This window comes from Schistocerca serialis, chromosome 1, assembly GCF_023864345.2.
Source record: "Schistocerca serialis cubense isolate TAMUIC-IGC-003099 chromosome 1, iqSchSeri2.2, whole genome shotgun sequence".
In the NCBI taxonomy this organism is placed as follows: Eukaryota; Metazoa; Arthropoda; class Insecta; order Orthoptera; family Acrididae; genus Schistocerca; species Schistocerca serialis.
In genome coordinates this window covers 518,040,214-518,054,224 of record NC_064638.1, presented here as the reverse complement: position 1 = coordinate 518,054,224, position 14,011 = coordinate 518,040,214, and the positions used below count along the sequence as shown (strand labels likewise).

The 14,011-nt window shown below is 38.3% G+C and overlaps 1 protein-coding gene across 3 annotated transcripts in view; it reads left to right on the top strand.

The window, feature by feature from the left end:
• The window catches only part of LOC126474282 (serine/threonine-protein kinase par-1-like), a 420,752-nt gene that overhangs the window by 272,513 nt on the left and 134,228 nt on the right, over positions 1-14,011 (top strand). For all 3 annotated transcript variants that reach the window (XM_050101749.1, XM_050101764.1, XM_050101756.1), the window contains exons 11-15: positions 1,416-1,572; positions 7,888-9,501; positions 9,667-9,958; positions 10,213-10,344; positions 12,248-12,481. In XM_050101749.1, the coding sequence (XP_049957706.1) occupies positions 1,416-1,572; positions 7,888-9,501; positions 9,667-9,958; positions 10,213-10,344; positions 12,248-12,481 (2,429 nt within the window). The remainder of the gene's footprint in view (positions 1-1,415; positions 1,573-7,887; positions 9,502-9,666; positions 9,959-10,212; positions 10,345-12,247; positions 12,482-14,011) is intronic.

Sequence of the window (14,011 nt, the reverse complement as noted above, 5' to 3'; positions counted from 1 at the left end):
TATTTGACTGATGACTTTGTTACAGAGGAATTTTGGACAGTTTGAAATGTATTTCAGTCAGTGATGAAGAGGGGGGTGGGCCAGATTTTTCCAGTACAAAACAGAGTACAGACACTGTATAATGATAAAATCCAAGTTAATGGGTTTGTCCGTACATTTGTCTAACTTAATAGACTAGCAGTGCGAACAGGGACAGAGTCATCTTGGAAAATGGTGCCATTGGCAGGGAGTAAGTTGAACATGGTGCACTTCAAAGCATGAAATAACCACAGAATGTGTCCCTGGAGAGTAACAGTTACAGTAATATTAATATAGATTCAATAAGTTTAAACTTATATTTGTACTGTCACTGTGACACATCCATTGAATGGTAGGATGGAGACAGTATAAAGCAAGATGTTTTGAGTGTTGCATGCCTACTGGTCAATTTTTTAAAAGGATATAAATTTTTTGGTTGTGAATCATGTGATTATCAATTTTGATGTGTCAACCTGTAACAATGAACATACACTCAATGCTGTAATATTAATCTTCCACAGACACATTGTTATACATTTTATTTCAAACTAGTCACATTTAAATTTGTTTCCTGCCTTATATATAAACTTTCTCTAAACTGACTTTCAGTTCAAATAAAGAAAGTTAACAGAGTAGAGTTTCATTTTTCGTAATTTTTTTATGTTCACTCAGTATGTAATTTGTACAAAGTTTATTTTTGGTGATGCGTACGTGGCTCACGTAGCCTCTGTTAAATCTCTGAATTGTTTGAAAGCAGGACAGTTAGGGTAATTTTTCACCAGATGAAATAGATATACTTTTAGACACACCATTTTTCATGTTTTTTTTTATTTCATACAAAAGCATTGTTTACATTTTTGAAAGTAAAACAATTACAATCACCTAAGATCATTACTTCCAGTGGGCTGCCAACCTTGACATTTACTGTGAACAGTGTTGGTGATAAAGAACAGAATCTCTGGTGAGCAGTGAAGCAATGTATTTGTCTTGATGTTCTCAGTCAGCCAACTAACACATGTAAAAGATGTAGATTGTCAAACAAGCAGAATGTTGGTTCCTACTTAGGTCATACAACTGACTTCCATAAGTAGCTTGTACAGCATTTGGTGTTATTAAAAATTGTGCTTATGCATTCTGCAGGCAATATACTGGTTCCTAAACGAAAACCTTAACCATGTTTGCCGTACATAAACCACATCTATTGATGAAAACAACATAAAAATGACTTCCATTCAGCATAGGTCCATATTGCATGGTTTGAGAGCACCATTTATGGTACATTAACACACAATAATTTTTGTGTACTGATAAAGGCAGTTTAGTTAAGAGGAATGAAGGTAACACTCTTATTGTTCATTGACAAACTCATCTTATGAAATGTGTGCCCCTTTTTGTAGGATGGAGGTGCTACTGGTATGGGAAATGATGTCTTAACATCAGTACCAGCCCGCTGTCATTCTGTAGGCAGCCTCATGGAACTTGACCATCGTCCATCAGATGTTATTTTGGAAGATGTTGCAGGCAAGGATACAGCAAAGAGGAAACTTGAAGGAGGTGAGAGACTGTGTTCAGTCTGTCTGTAAAGTAGCTGTAAATAGTAGAGTATAGGGATGGAAAGTACATCAACTCCATGATGAACAGTATTTCCAGAATTAGTCTTTCACTCAGTAGCAGCAGTGTGTGCGGTATACTGAAACTTCCTGGCAATTACAACTTCTATTGGACTGGGACTTATACCTACAACCTCACCTTTTGCGGGCAGTGATCTTAGCAACTGAGTTATCCAGGTGTGACTTATGACCCACCCTCACAACTCCTATTCTGCCACTATCCCTCAGCTACGTTCTGAATTCCACAGAAGCTCTCCTGCATACCATACTGAAGTAACACTGTTGGAAGAAAGGGGGATACTGCAGAGAAATTGCTTAGTCAGAGCCTAGGGGATTCCTGATCAAGCTTTTGCTGAAAACGCATTGTTTGGGAGAATACAGTGTAATGGTAGGCACAGAGATGAAAAGTACCAATACCATTTAAGACTACTTGAGATTTATTGCTTCAGCCATCATTAAATGATTTTCCTGACTTTTGCCATTGAGAGTGGCTGGTAATGTCAAAGGGCACCCTCTGTTGCTGGTGGCAGGGAGGAATCAAGCCCATCATCAGAGATTATGTATACCCGAAGGCTTTTCCCCAGGTTATTACCTCTGTGGTTCCCCATTAACTGATCACAATGGTCATTATCTGCAGCATTGGAATCCAGGAGTTAGTTACTGCGAGGCTATTTTCTTTGTTGTTGAACTATTTTTGTATTTTCATGTTTGTGAATTTCTATGGCTTTCCTGAACAAGTGGAATGGTAGGTGTTCTCCACAGCAAGAACCTCTCTGTTAGTGAAATTTGTAATGTAACAGGTCTCATACACTGGGTGCTCCACTATGGCTGATTTCTCCACCTGTCGCAACAACCTCAATCACTATAGCAGGTGGCGGGGGGCAGCAGCATTGAGCAGGAAAAAGCCCTCAGATGTTCGGTATGACAGGTGCTTATAATCTCTGCTCATGGGCTTGAATCCAGTCCACCACCAGCGATGGAGAGCGAGCCTTCACCCACACTGGTGAATCATCAAGAAAATCATTAAACGTCTGCTGAAGATCTTGAGACAGAAGCCAACAGCCGATACAGAGGCGGCCACGAAGGCTCAGCACTTTTGTACTAGCTAGCAATCTCTAACAAACTTACTTAAGACAAAAATCCAGGAATGGAACAGTCTTTTTGTTGTGCCCATCTATGACTCAGCATCCACTGCATGGTGAGTAGCAACTTTCCTTCTCACAATATTGAAACTTACTTAAGAGAAATTTGAGGTTATTTGGAGTTTCACTGGGAATTGTTCTTTGCAAATAAATAAAAGATGGGAGAGGAAAGTGGCACCAGAAGTACACTCTACTACACAACATAGTTGGTTTTAGGTCAGATGTTCCTCCATTGGGTGCTTACAAAGTACTAAATATGCTATTATTATCATCTGAGGTGGTTGTTCTTCTCAGCACTTCTGTGCTTATCTGGAGTGAAATTTTGAAAATTCTTTGTGATGTATATAATACATCCAATGTGTAATCCCCCCCCCCCCGAAACACCCTTCTTGATTTCCTTGAGCCAATTAGTGGTGTTGTCCCTGTGATTCAGATTTATTTTGTCATTCTGTGAGATGACATTCTTTTAGTGTGCCCATAAAAGCACAACACTTCCGTTAAATGTGGCAATATTTTGTTACTTCTTCTATGGTTGGATCTATATTCTTCTCACTCTTCCCTGGGCCAAAATATCTTCCTCATAATTTTGTCTCCCCCTTTACTTATTTTATGTATAGCAGATACTTTCCATTTGGTTGGATTCATTCAATGTTTCTGCATGACTGCTGTGCAATCTTCCTTTAGTGCTACTGCCGACAACTCTGTTGATGTTATCCACTCACTCATAGCTAGACAAATTTCTGTGTAATGTTGGCTTTCCTGGTATACATTTGATTTATGTTGGTATTTCTATCCTTTTATATGGTATCCAAAATTATCGCAAGATCAACCTCTTAAAGCATTTCAACATTTATCTTTATTGTAATGCATTTTCAGCCAGTCTACAAACATTCAAAAATCAATTTGATGTTCAGACTTTTCTAAATGTGATTCAATTTCTCACTCTCAATTGCACCAAGATTTCTTGGTGATATCGTTAAGTTTGAGATAAAAGATTGCACACAGCATGATCTTCCTCACACTATAATATCTGCTCTCATCAGATTACCTTTCCAGTCTTGTCTCCAGACCTGTTTTGTAGAACCTTGAGTAAGGTCATTTAGTTGACAAGTTCTCCTTTATACTGCATTGTTATGTAATTCTGCAGCTTGTAAGACTCTATTTGGTGTTTTTGTGGTTTTCAATCGTGTTATTCCTCCATATTTCTTTGTATTGTGTAGTAGTGATTGTGCTTTTTATTTGTTTATTTGAGTCTTAAAGCATGAGCCATCTACTATCAGAACTGGTGAAACCATAAAATTTACAAAAATATGTTAAAGTTATAAATTTAAAATATAGATATCTAACTACCAGGTGAATCAAGAATATCTGCAAAATCGGCTATGTCATTGTGTAACAGAGCACTGAATTCTTACTTGTGCAGCAGAGAGGGCCAAGTCTTGGAGGCAGTGAATTTATCACCGGATGTGTCAAGAAACGAGTAACAATCTCTATGTTGCAACTTTTTTGTCTGGAATCTTGTGTTGTTAGATTGCACTACAATATGTCCATATCAGTAGGCAAAATCGTTTCTTACATTGTGTATTCTTTGAAGTCATAATATTTCATTTGGATACTGACTATACCAATCTTTGGCAGTAATTTCGGTATTCATGGGCTTCTTACTGTAATTGATGTCAAAGCAATCCTATTTCCTGTGTACCTGTATTTCAGCATTATTGTATAGTGTAAGGTATATGTTGTCCTGAGTGGTGAACTTAAAATTGACTTTCATACCTTTTGCTACATAATGGAAACATTTGTAGATGAAAACTGCAGATCAGGTGGAAGAATGTTTGGAAATCAGAAGCTGCTGATGTAACGAAGCCTTCTTCTCGGTGGCATTTTCCATTAGGGAAGACAAAAAGAATTATTTTGAAGGAAGGCACAAAATAGTGGCCATGTAAAAGGCGAGGTACTTTATAATAATAATAATAATAATAATAATAATAATACCAAAGTTTGTGTATAAGAGGAAAATTACTGGTGCAGTTGACTCCTCACTTAGTGATCAAAGAAATTACTCTTCCTATATCTAAAACCAAAGACATAGTAAGACTCATGCAGAAACTGTCTTGCCCACCATGAGCCCACCATGAAAAGCTCTTCAGCCATTGCAGTTTTATGAGCAACGGTATTAGCTAGTGAAACTGCTTGCACTGGTAATGAAACTTTCAACACAGTGTCTGAAGTCTGTGTCAGTAGTTCACATGAAATGCCTGATATTGCACGTGAAGTGTCTGATATTGTAATGTAAATGAGTGCAAATTGAAGTCTTAAAACAACAGTATTACTCAGTATGTATGAATAGTGTCTATCATGATAATAATTCTATTAACATACTTGATTACACACAGATCACTTTCTTTTTATTGTGTTAAAGATTTAATTGAACCACAAACTTTTAGTGAGTGAAATCCTATTTTGTATTCTCCTCAGTTTTCTGATGTTGTTCTTGATATGTTGTTATCCAGTTTACGTTGAAATACTTTTTTATTGCTGTGAGGAAAAGTAACTACAGTGCCATTTTATTTTCATTTAAAAGCTTTTTTCAGAAGATTTTGGAATTTAAAAAAGAGTGCAGTTTTGTAAAAGAAAAGTAAAATTGTATGAAATTGAACAAAAATGCCCAAGTCAAAACTTAAATTAACAAAAAAGATTGGTTCTTTATAAATAAGATTTCACAAAATGATAGAACTTTAATTCTAAACCATTAATATATAACTAAGAAATAAAAATGGTTTTGACCATCATTGTTTTGACTCGAGTGGTTTTTATATCCATATTTAAAAATATGCCTTCAGTGACTTTTCATACTAGAGACTTTGTGTGTCATGTAAATGAATTAACTGGTACTGCATTGTCCCATTCTTCTTATTTTATACCATATATATCTGGCTTTGTTCTCCTATGAAACAGTTTTGTGTTTTGCAGTAATTCATTATTTTTTCATTTTTGAAAGGTAGAATTCCCCATGGATTACTGAAAGACATTTCTGCAATGTATTTAATCTGCATTGAGCTCTTGTTAAACCTTGTTTGGTTGTAACATTAAATAGACAGTACTGACAGCTGTAAAAACATGTGCGAAGCTATTCCTTCGTAACAACTAATACAAGGGGAAATCTGCAGTTCACCTTGGCTTACATGGATTAAAATGTACAAGTTAAGAATATATTACTCTAGAAGTGCAACACATGATGTAAGCTGACTTAAAAAGGAGCTGATGTTATTGCACCAGATTCATCCTGAGACAGTTTGCCAAAAAGATTGTGGTTTTAACTGTAGTAAATGTTGTTGTTTCAAGGAGTTGAACTGAGAGGACAGTGTTCAATTATATGAAAACGGATAACATTATTTATGAAGTCCTCAGATACCAACACATTAGTATGTAGGGAGGAGGGGAGAGCAAGGTGGGGGTTGAGGGGGGGGGGGGGGACTCTCAATTTAATTCATGTTTATGCAACAAGCAGTAAATGTGTTAAAAGTTAAAATCTAGAAATTTAAATATAAAAATGGATAACAACAGTGTCATTGATATGAGAGGAAAAATTTGGTTGTCAGTGCTTCTGTTTATTATTGCTGTATGGCTGATTTGTTACAGGATAGGCAACAACCAACTGTTGGCCAATATATGCATCTATTAAATTTCAGGCATGCAGCTGTGCAGTTTCCCACTCTTCTACTGACATTTCAACAGTGTGTAAGGGGTGTTCAAAAAGAAACGAGCTGGAGGCATAATTACAGAAACCAGTACCATTATGTTAGAAGTACTGATCCTGGCTGTTGAGACACTTGTCCCACTGTGACACAAGGCAGTGAATGGCTGTCTCATAAAATTACCAGGGCTGCAATGTTAACTAGTTCCGCGCGTACAGCTGGATGTTGTCGTCCGTGATGAATCGTTTGCCCCTCAGAGCCTTTTTAAGGGGACCAACAATGGCGTAATCACAGGGGAGAGGTCTGGACTGTATGGAGGTTGGCCGAGAACCTCTCATTTGAATTACTGCAGAAGTGCCGCGACTGTGTTGGCTGTATAAGGCTTTGCATTGTTGTGGAGCAGAATGAGCCCATGGGTGAGATTGCCTGGTCGTTTTGATTCGATCACTTGGCAAAGGGTGGTCAAGGTTTGCGAGTAATGATGGGCATTCACTGTTGTCCCATGCTGCAGGAAGTGAATCAGAAGCGGTCTGTCTTAGTCAAAGAAGAGCGTCAGCATAGCCTTTCCTGCACTCGTGTGTATGACAACATCCAGCTGTATGTGCAGAACTGGTTAACATCGCAGCCCCAGGAATTTTATGAGACAGCCGTTCACCACCTCGTGTCACAGTGGGACAAGTGGATCAATAGCCAGAGTCAGTACTTGTAACATATAGGTATTGGTTTCTGTAATTATGCCTCCGGCTCATTTCTTTTTGAAGACCCCTTATATCTCCTGGCGACCCCCAGTGTGAGCAACTCTTTTGGCTCACTCCAAGGATGGCCAAAAGATATGTGGTTGAAATATCAATAGAAGAGCTGGAATTAGCATGGCTGCATGCCCATAATTTAATGGGTTATTCATTAAGCTGCAATAATTATTGCCCATACCTTTTGCCCTTAAATTATTTTAACTCTCAGGTGGCTTCAAATCAATATTGGGCTTTCTCACATTTTCATATTTTAAATTTATGTAATTTTAGGTTAGTTTAGAAATAAAATAAATGATTGTTTCAGGTTAGGCTCTGCTGTAGTGCACATAGTATCAATAATAAGATCAGGACATAAGATAATATATCTGCATATCCCATCTCTAAAAGTTGTGCAGTAGGCCCAGTTTGAATAAATGTTTTCATTGGTTAACAATATACCCAGCTGTGAAGACATTTTTACTATATGCCAGCAAGCTCTTTGTAGTAAAATTTTATTGTAACATTTTCATCATTTAGTCTGCTATTTTAAGATTTGTAGAAATTTAATTAGCTGCTTGCTAACATATGTCCATTAATGACTACAGTTTTTATTGCACAACCCCCTTTTCTTTACAATACTGGTTGTATTTGATATTTTATTTTGACATTTATACTTCTTCAATTGCAGGTATCTCCACAGAAGAAGCAAATCGGGGTGCATCTAAAAGGAAAGAAAGAAGTAGACGCTCAACTCGTGAACGAAGCTCAGAACGACACAGAAGTCGATCAAGTAGTAGGAGTAAGCAGAAATCTGATTCAGTATCTACTGAGGAGCCAATGGAAGTGGACTCTGGAGTGGTGGATGTTGATCGTTCCCTTCAGGGATCTGTTGAAACTATTGTTGGGTCAGTGAAGACGGCCACATCTAGTGTAGACACAATTGCTGGCAGTAGTGTTCAAATGGATGAAGGTCTGGAGACTATGGCCAGTAGTACACCAAAGAGCAGGACAACAGATTTGGTTAAAGAGTTGGAAGAAAGTGAACCCCTTTCACCAGAAAATGAATGTTCTGCAAAGCCGCAGGACAATGTACAAATGCCTGATGATGAAGGGGAAAGTGTAAAAATTAAAGTGAAGCGGAAAAAGAAAGTAGTGAGTGATAGTAAAGGTGTAGCTGAGGATTCGGGGCCACAGGTGATGGACCATGTAAACTCGGAAAGTGTTTCTGTGTTGGACAATACAAAAGTTCCTACCATATGTGATAATGTGAAAAATGACAGCTCTGTTACTTTGGAAGCTGCCATGCAGAACAGTCTGATAGGTGATCATATAAATGCTGAAGTTAGTGAAACAGCAAGTTCTGTTGGAGAGTTAGATGTGAATGGTGTTAGTATAAATGGTACATCAGCTGCTGTGAGTCCTCCCGTTGATATTCCGAAGAAGATTGGTACCAAAACAAGAAGAAGTAAAGGTGAACTTAGTTTAGGGAAGTTGGGCTCAGGATCAGAGAAATCATCTGGTGCAAACACGCCTGAGGATACAGCTTCACCTCCTTCAAAACCAATGGAACGGAGGCGCTCAAAAATATTTGAGACAGCTGAAAAATTTAATATGTTAGCAGGTGCTGAACCAAAATCTCCTACACCTGAAAAAGCAAAGAAAGTGTTCATACCTGGCGTGAAAGTTAGTGATGCAAAAAGAGCATTTGAAAAGAAATCATCATCTGCTGTTTCTGTACCAAGCTTAGCAAAATCTTCATCTTCTAAGAAGACTGAAGATTCAAAAACTGAAATTTCTGACATAGAAAATTATGAATCAACAGTAGAAGCGAGTAATGCACTTTTGAACAACGAAGATGCACTTCCATTAACAAAAGCAATGAATGGTGAAGAAGAAATTGTTGCAGTACAAAATGAGACAAATGCTGTTATAAATGAAACAAGCAAGAAACTGTCCAATTTGGAGCTGAATGATCAGCCTGTGCCATGTGTAAACGAATCTCCAGCAGTATTACAAAAAGAAGACTCACTAAAATTCATTCCTCCTTTGAAAACATCCGAGAAGCCCAACAAACAAGAAGAAGCCCGAATAAAAAAGCTGAAAGATGCTGTTGAAATAATCAGCAATGCAATTACTGAAGGACATCGTAAAGAAGCTGGAGCAGATAACATGAAGAAAGGGACAGCCACAAAGCCTCCTGTACCTGTTCCACAGGAGCTTAAAACAAAGACAAAAACAATGAACATTACAACCCCACTTTCTCCGAAGTCTCCTCCCCTGTCTCCTGTAGATCTTCAGACTGGTAAGAAATTAGTGAGAATTCAGGTAGCACCTAATGATTTTAGATTTGCAGTAGTACAAGTTGCTTCCCCAGTAGAAAACAAATTTAATTTTAATAGTGTTAATGAGCTGAAAGGCAATCAGAATGACAATAATGTGACACTTTCAAGTAAACCTGTGATTTCAGAAGTTCCAGAGAGAAGAACAGACAAAGAACCTGATAGTAATGATTATGCTTCTGGGATGAACACTGATGCTGCAAATAGAAAGAAATCCTCTAAAGTAGAAATAACACTGAAGTCAGCAACATTACCAAGGAGAAAAACCTCAAAAGCAGAGATTCGACTGAATTCACCCAGTATTGCACCTGCTGGTTTTCATACTGAGGTATCTCATATGATTGAGCCAGCAGAGCTGACTTCTCAGAGATCTGAAGCAGCATTCCCAGTTTCTGTTGCTGCACCTAAACAGCCACCTAGGTTCGTAGATACATTTATGTTACTGTATGAAATAATTTTATTCCTGTAGTATTCTAATTAGTTAGCAGATAAAGAGCACCAAAGTTCATTTTGACTTCAAAAAATAAATGTTTCAGTGGAGTTTTATAATACATTTGCCGAGTGATAACTTGCTGAAGACGTGTGTTGATACTCAAATGCTTATTCTGAGGCTGTTCTTTATTATGGAAAAAGACTATAAGTTGCACCTTATTTCCTTCTTTTTATACATATAGATCAGTTTCTCTGGAGCCTGAAGGAAGAGTCAGCAAGCCACGAGAACACATCATTCCTATTCATGTGGAGGAAGGAAATGCAGTGCGGCCACCTGTACCCCCAACACAGCAGCGAGTGTATACTTCTCAGAGGTTGTAATTTTAATTGATTTCTGACATCTGTGTTTTGAGACTCATTCCATTTAAAGCATTAAAGGGTACATTTTTAAGTAATACATAAAGACCTGCAACAGGCCACATGCGGTTGAATATTTGGTGATGCACATACACTCACTTGGATATAAGAATATTCCTCTAGCTATTAAATTTTCACTCTTGAGAGGTGTGGGAAAGGGGACGCTCAGATATGGGGACTAGTGGGAGTTTAAGCCAGTTGGTGGAGTGAGGAATGTGCTGGAGGTATAGATGCCACCTGTGCAGTTCAGAAGGTTTTTTGACTTTAGGGAATATCAAATATTGAAGCACTTGTTTAGATAATCGGTGTGGGGCTTATTCTGTAATCAAGTGGTTATGGATAGTCACAGTTAGTCAATGGCAGTTCATGAGGTATATGGCTACTTAGTTTTCATACTTACATCCTTCCTTTGATTTAATCTGTGAAATAATTGTGACAGGACTGTAATATGATGTGCTGAGTGAATAAATGGGATGGGATTTGTATCTGAATTGTCTGTAAGGGATCTATGGAAGAGTGACATAAGAAAGGACTATCATATTGTATAGTGCAGGTGGGCAGTTGACTGAATACTTTGAGGAACCTATACTAAAATCTGCTTCACCTGGTCCATCTTGACATCATTCCTGCCTGATGATTTCACAAAAACGTCTGTCCTTATCAAGCACAGAGACTACCAACAGTATCTACATTTTAACATCTGTGACCCTTTTCTTGTCATGAAGTCTCTCACGTGTAACTTGATATTTGTGTGTGTCACATCTACTATAATAAGTTATTTTAGTGCAACTGATTACGTTTTAAAGCCTTTTACAGACTCTGTTATATGAACAAATATGTCACGCCGTGTGTCTTAGTGAGGTGACATAATGGTTAAGACACTGGACTTGCATTTGGGAGGACCTGGATTTGTATCTCCACATGGCCAGTCAGATTTTAGTTTTGCATGGTTGCTTAAAATAATACCATGCTAATTCCTTTAAAAAGAACATGGATGATTTCCTTCCCTGTTCTTCCCCAGTATGAACTTGTGCTTAGGTTCCAGTGATCTTGTGACTACTGAGGAGGCATCAATCTCCCTTTACCAATGATTTCATCAGCTGCTGCAGTACCCATGTCATTTGGATCCCCTCCCCTCCCCCCCTTTACCCTCCACAGCACCAACTCCTCTGAACGGCATAGGTTGGAACAAACTTTTAGTTGATGCATTTCATTCTATGACTATAGTAAAGAAGAAATTTTCTGCTGAAACAATCACAGATATGTGTATAGTTTTATAATTATGAGAAAGCAGTGCCATACCTGGAAGATAAAGAGGCTTATATCTGCTGGCAGCAATTTCATATTATGAGTGAATTTGTAATTACCAGACACTGGGAAGAAGGATGTCAGTCTTGCTTAAACCCATGCTGATATACCGGTATGCAGTATTAAAATGGTACCTGTTAGTTCAAACAGCCTAAATCAACCAAGAGGTCAAGCAGGACTGACACGCTTTGTCCACAAATGAGGCAGTGTCTGAGTGTTACAGATATGGCCGTGAGTTGAAACTGGAGAAATTAGACTTATGCCCTGCGCCTATACGGTATAGAATAGTAAGAATGTAAAGAAATGTCCAGGACTCTGTGACATGTAGGGAGCAAATGGCTTAACACTCAGAATGTGAAAGAACATTTTGATTTGTTTGAGTATTTTAATATACAGTTTATTTTTGTTTGACTAAAAAAATGATAATTTGAGTGCACATGTATTGGAGTTAAGTAAGACTTAGGTATTAATATGGTTGTATGCACATGTGTAAACTTTCAAGAGGGCATGGATGATGTTATTGAATTTTGTTGTTACTTTCCTCTTTCCTAGATCTGGGAGCCTATCTCGTCAGAGCACTCAAGATTCAGATACGGACAGTACTGTATCAGTTGGGCCAGAACCTATCAGGAAATCTCCACGTGAATACATCATTCCTATAGCAGTAGAAGGTGGAGGATATGTTACACCAAGGGCTGGTAGCTTGGAGCCATCTATTTCAGATGAAAACAACACCAAACCTAGACAACGGAAGACAAGTCGATTTGGTAGACACCGCAGAATGAGGTATAGGAGGGATTTTATGGATTCAGATCCTTTGTCTTGTTCATGCTGGTTTACATTGTGGTCTTTTCTTAGTTATCAATGTCAAAATCGTTTTTGCCTTGTGCAGAAACTCTATTGTGTCATTGAATCATGTCTACAGTGCCTATTTGGAAAATTTAGGAGCTGTGACTGGATCTACTGTGTTGTTGTTAATTACTAGCTGGTAGCTGAAGAAATTAGCTCTCTTTGTTGAGTTAATGTTGCTCATATATTGAATATAACTGCTACCATAAAGTTTATCTGAATCCTGATGCTTGATAATTCTGTTAGGTGCAGCATGTTATTTTGCAGAAGTTCTTGGACTGTTCCTAATTTAATACCCTTCAGTACTTTCTATATACAGTTTTTTGAGGAGATATGCCTTTTTTGCATATAAATTTAATTTTTTATTTATTTTCATTTTTTAATTATTCAAATATCTTTCTAAAAATTCAAAATGCCATTTTCAGTGTATTCTATATTTCACCAACAACTGTTGTTTAAAGCTTTTGTTAAAATAAAGACATCTATATTGTATATGGTTAGAAGTAAGATCTTGGAGAACAGTGAGATACAGAAAAAGAATATATGAAGAGTGCACTGAGGTGAAGGATGCTACGTTACGTGTTGACAGTGGGTTGTTGAGGTCAGGATCTAGCTGGTTCCCCATCCCCGGACATGGATAAGCAGTGACTTTAATGTATGATGGCCTGTCAGATGCTCAGAGACACTAGTGAAACATCATTAACACAGTAAACATTTATTGCTCAAAGATACACACTTGTCTTAATTCTCAAGCCGCTTCTAGCTGTTTTGTAGCAGTGGTGTGCGACACTCCGAGTATGCATGACACCACTCAAGCTGCACAGTCTCATCCCACAGTAGTTGCAGAACCATGGCATTAGCACCCAGTGTTGTCAAGGGGCCAGTGGCACCCAGTGATGTCACGGGGCCAGTGGCCATGTTGCGCAGGTGGGTGGTGTTGCTCGCTCTGTTCAGGGCTGCTAGTGGCTCCAGAAAGTTTGTGACCACTGCACACCTGTTTGTACCATAGATGGTATGCTGGAGAGGCACTACCAACTCATCACAAAATGTGTGTAGTCATGCTACTCTCAGGAATGTCCAAGGTCCAAGCTAGATACTTGTGAATTGAGTAGCTCTATCACCAGAACAGGAGTGATATTTATTCAAGACTGGCTGGTATGCTCTTCTGCTGTGAGGTGGCAGTGTCATCACCTAGACTGCTTTTATTGTCCGATCAGAGGGCCCTAGTGGCAGCTGAGAGGTGCCTTAACTTCACCTTTCAGTAGTAGTGGCAGATGTATTCTGTGGAGTCAGTCTGCCGAAAAGTTCTTTTTGAATCCAACTTAAAAAGCCTTCTTACTCCACTTTGCTGCAACGGTGCCTTGGGAACCCATTTCTTGTGGTTTGTACGAAATTACTCTGTCTTGCAGCTGTAATACATGAAATGTCAATGGTTCTTCCTTGTTGGCATTCCTCCCGGCTGTTGCT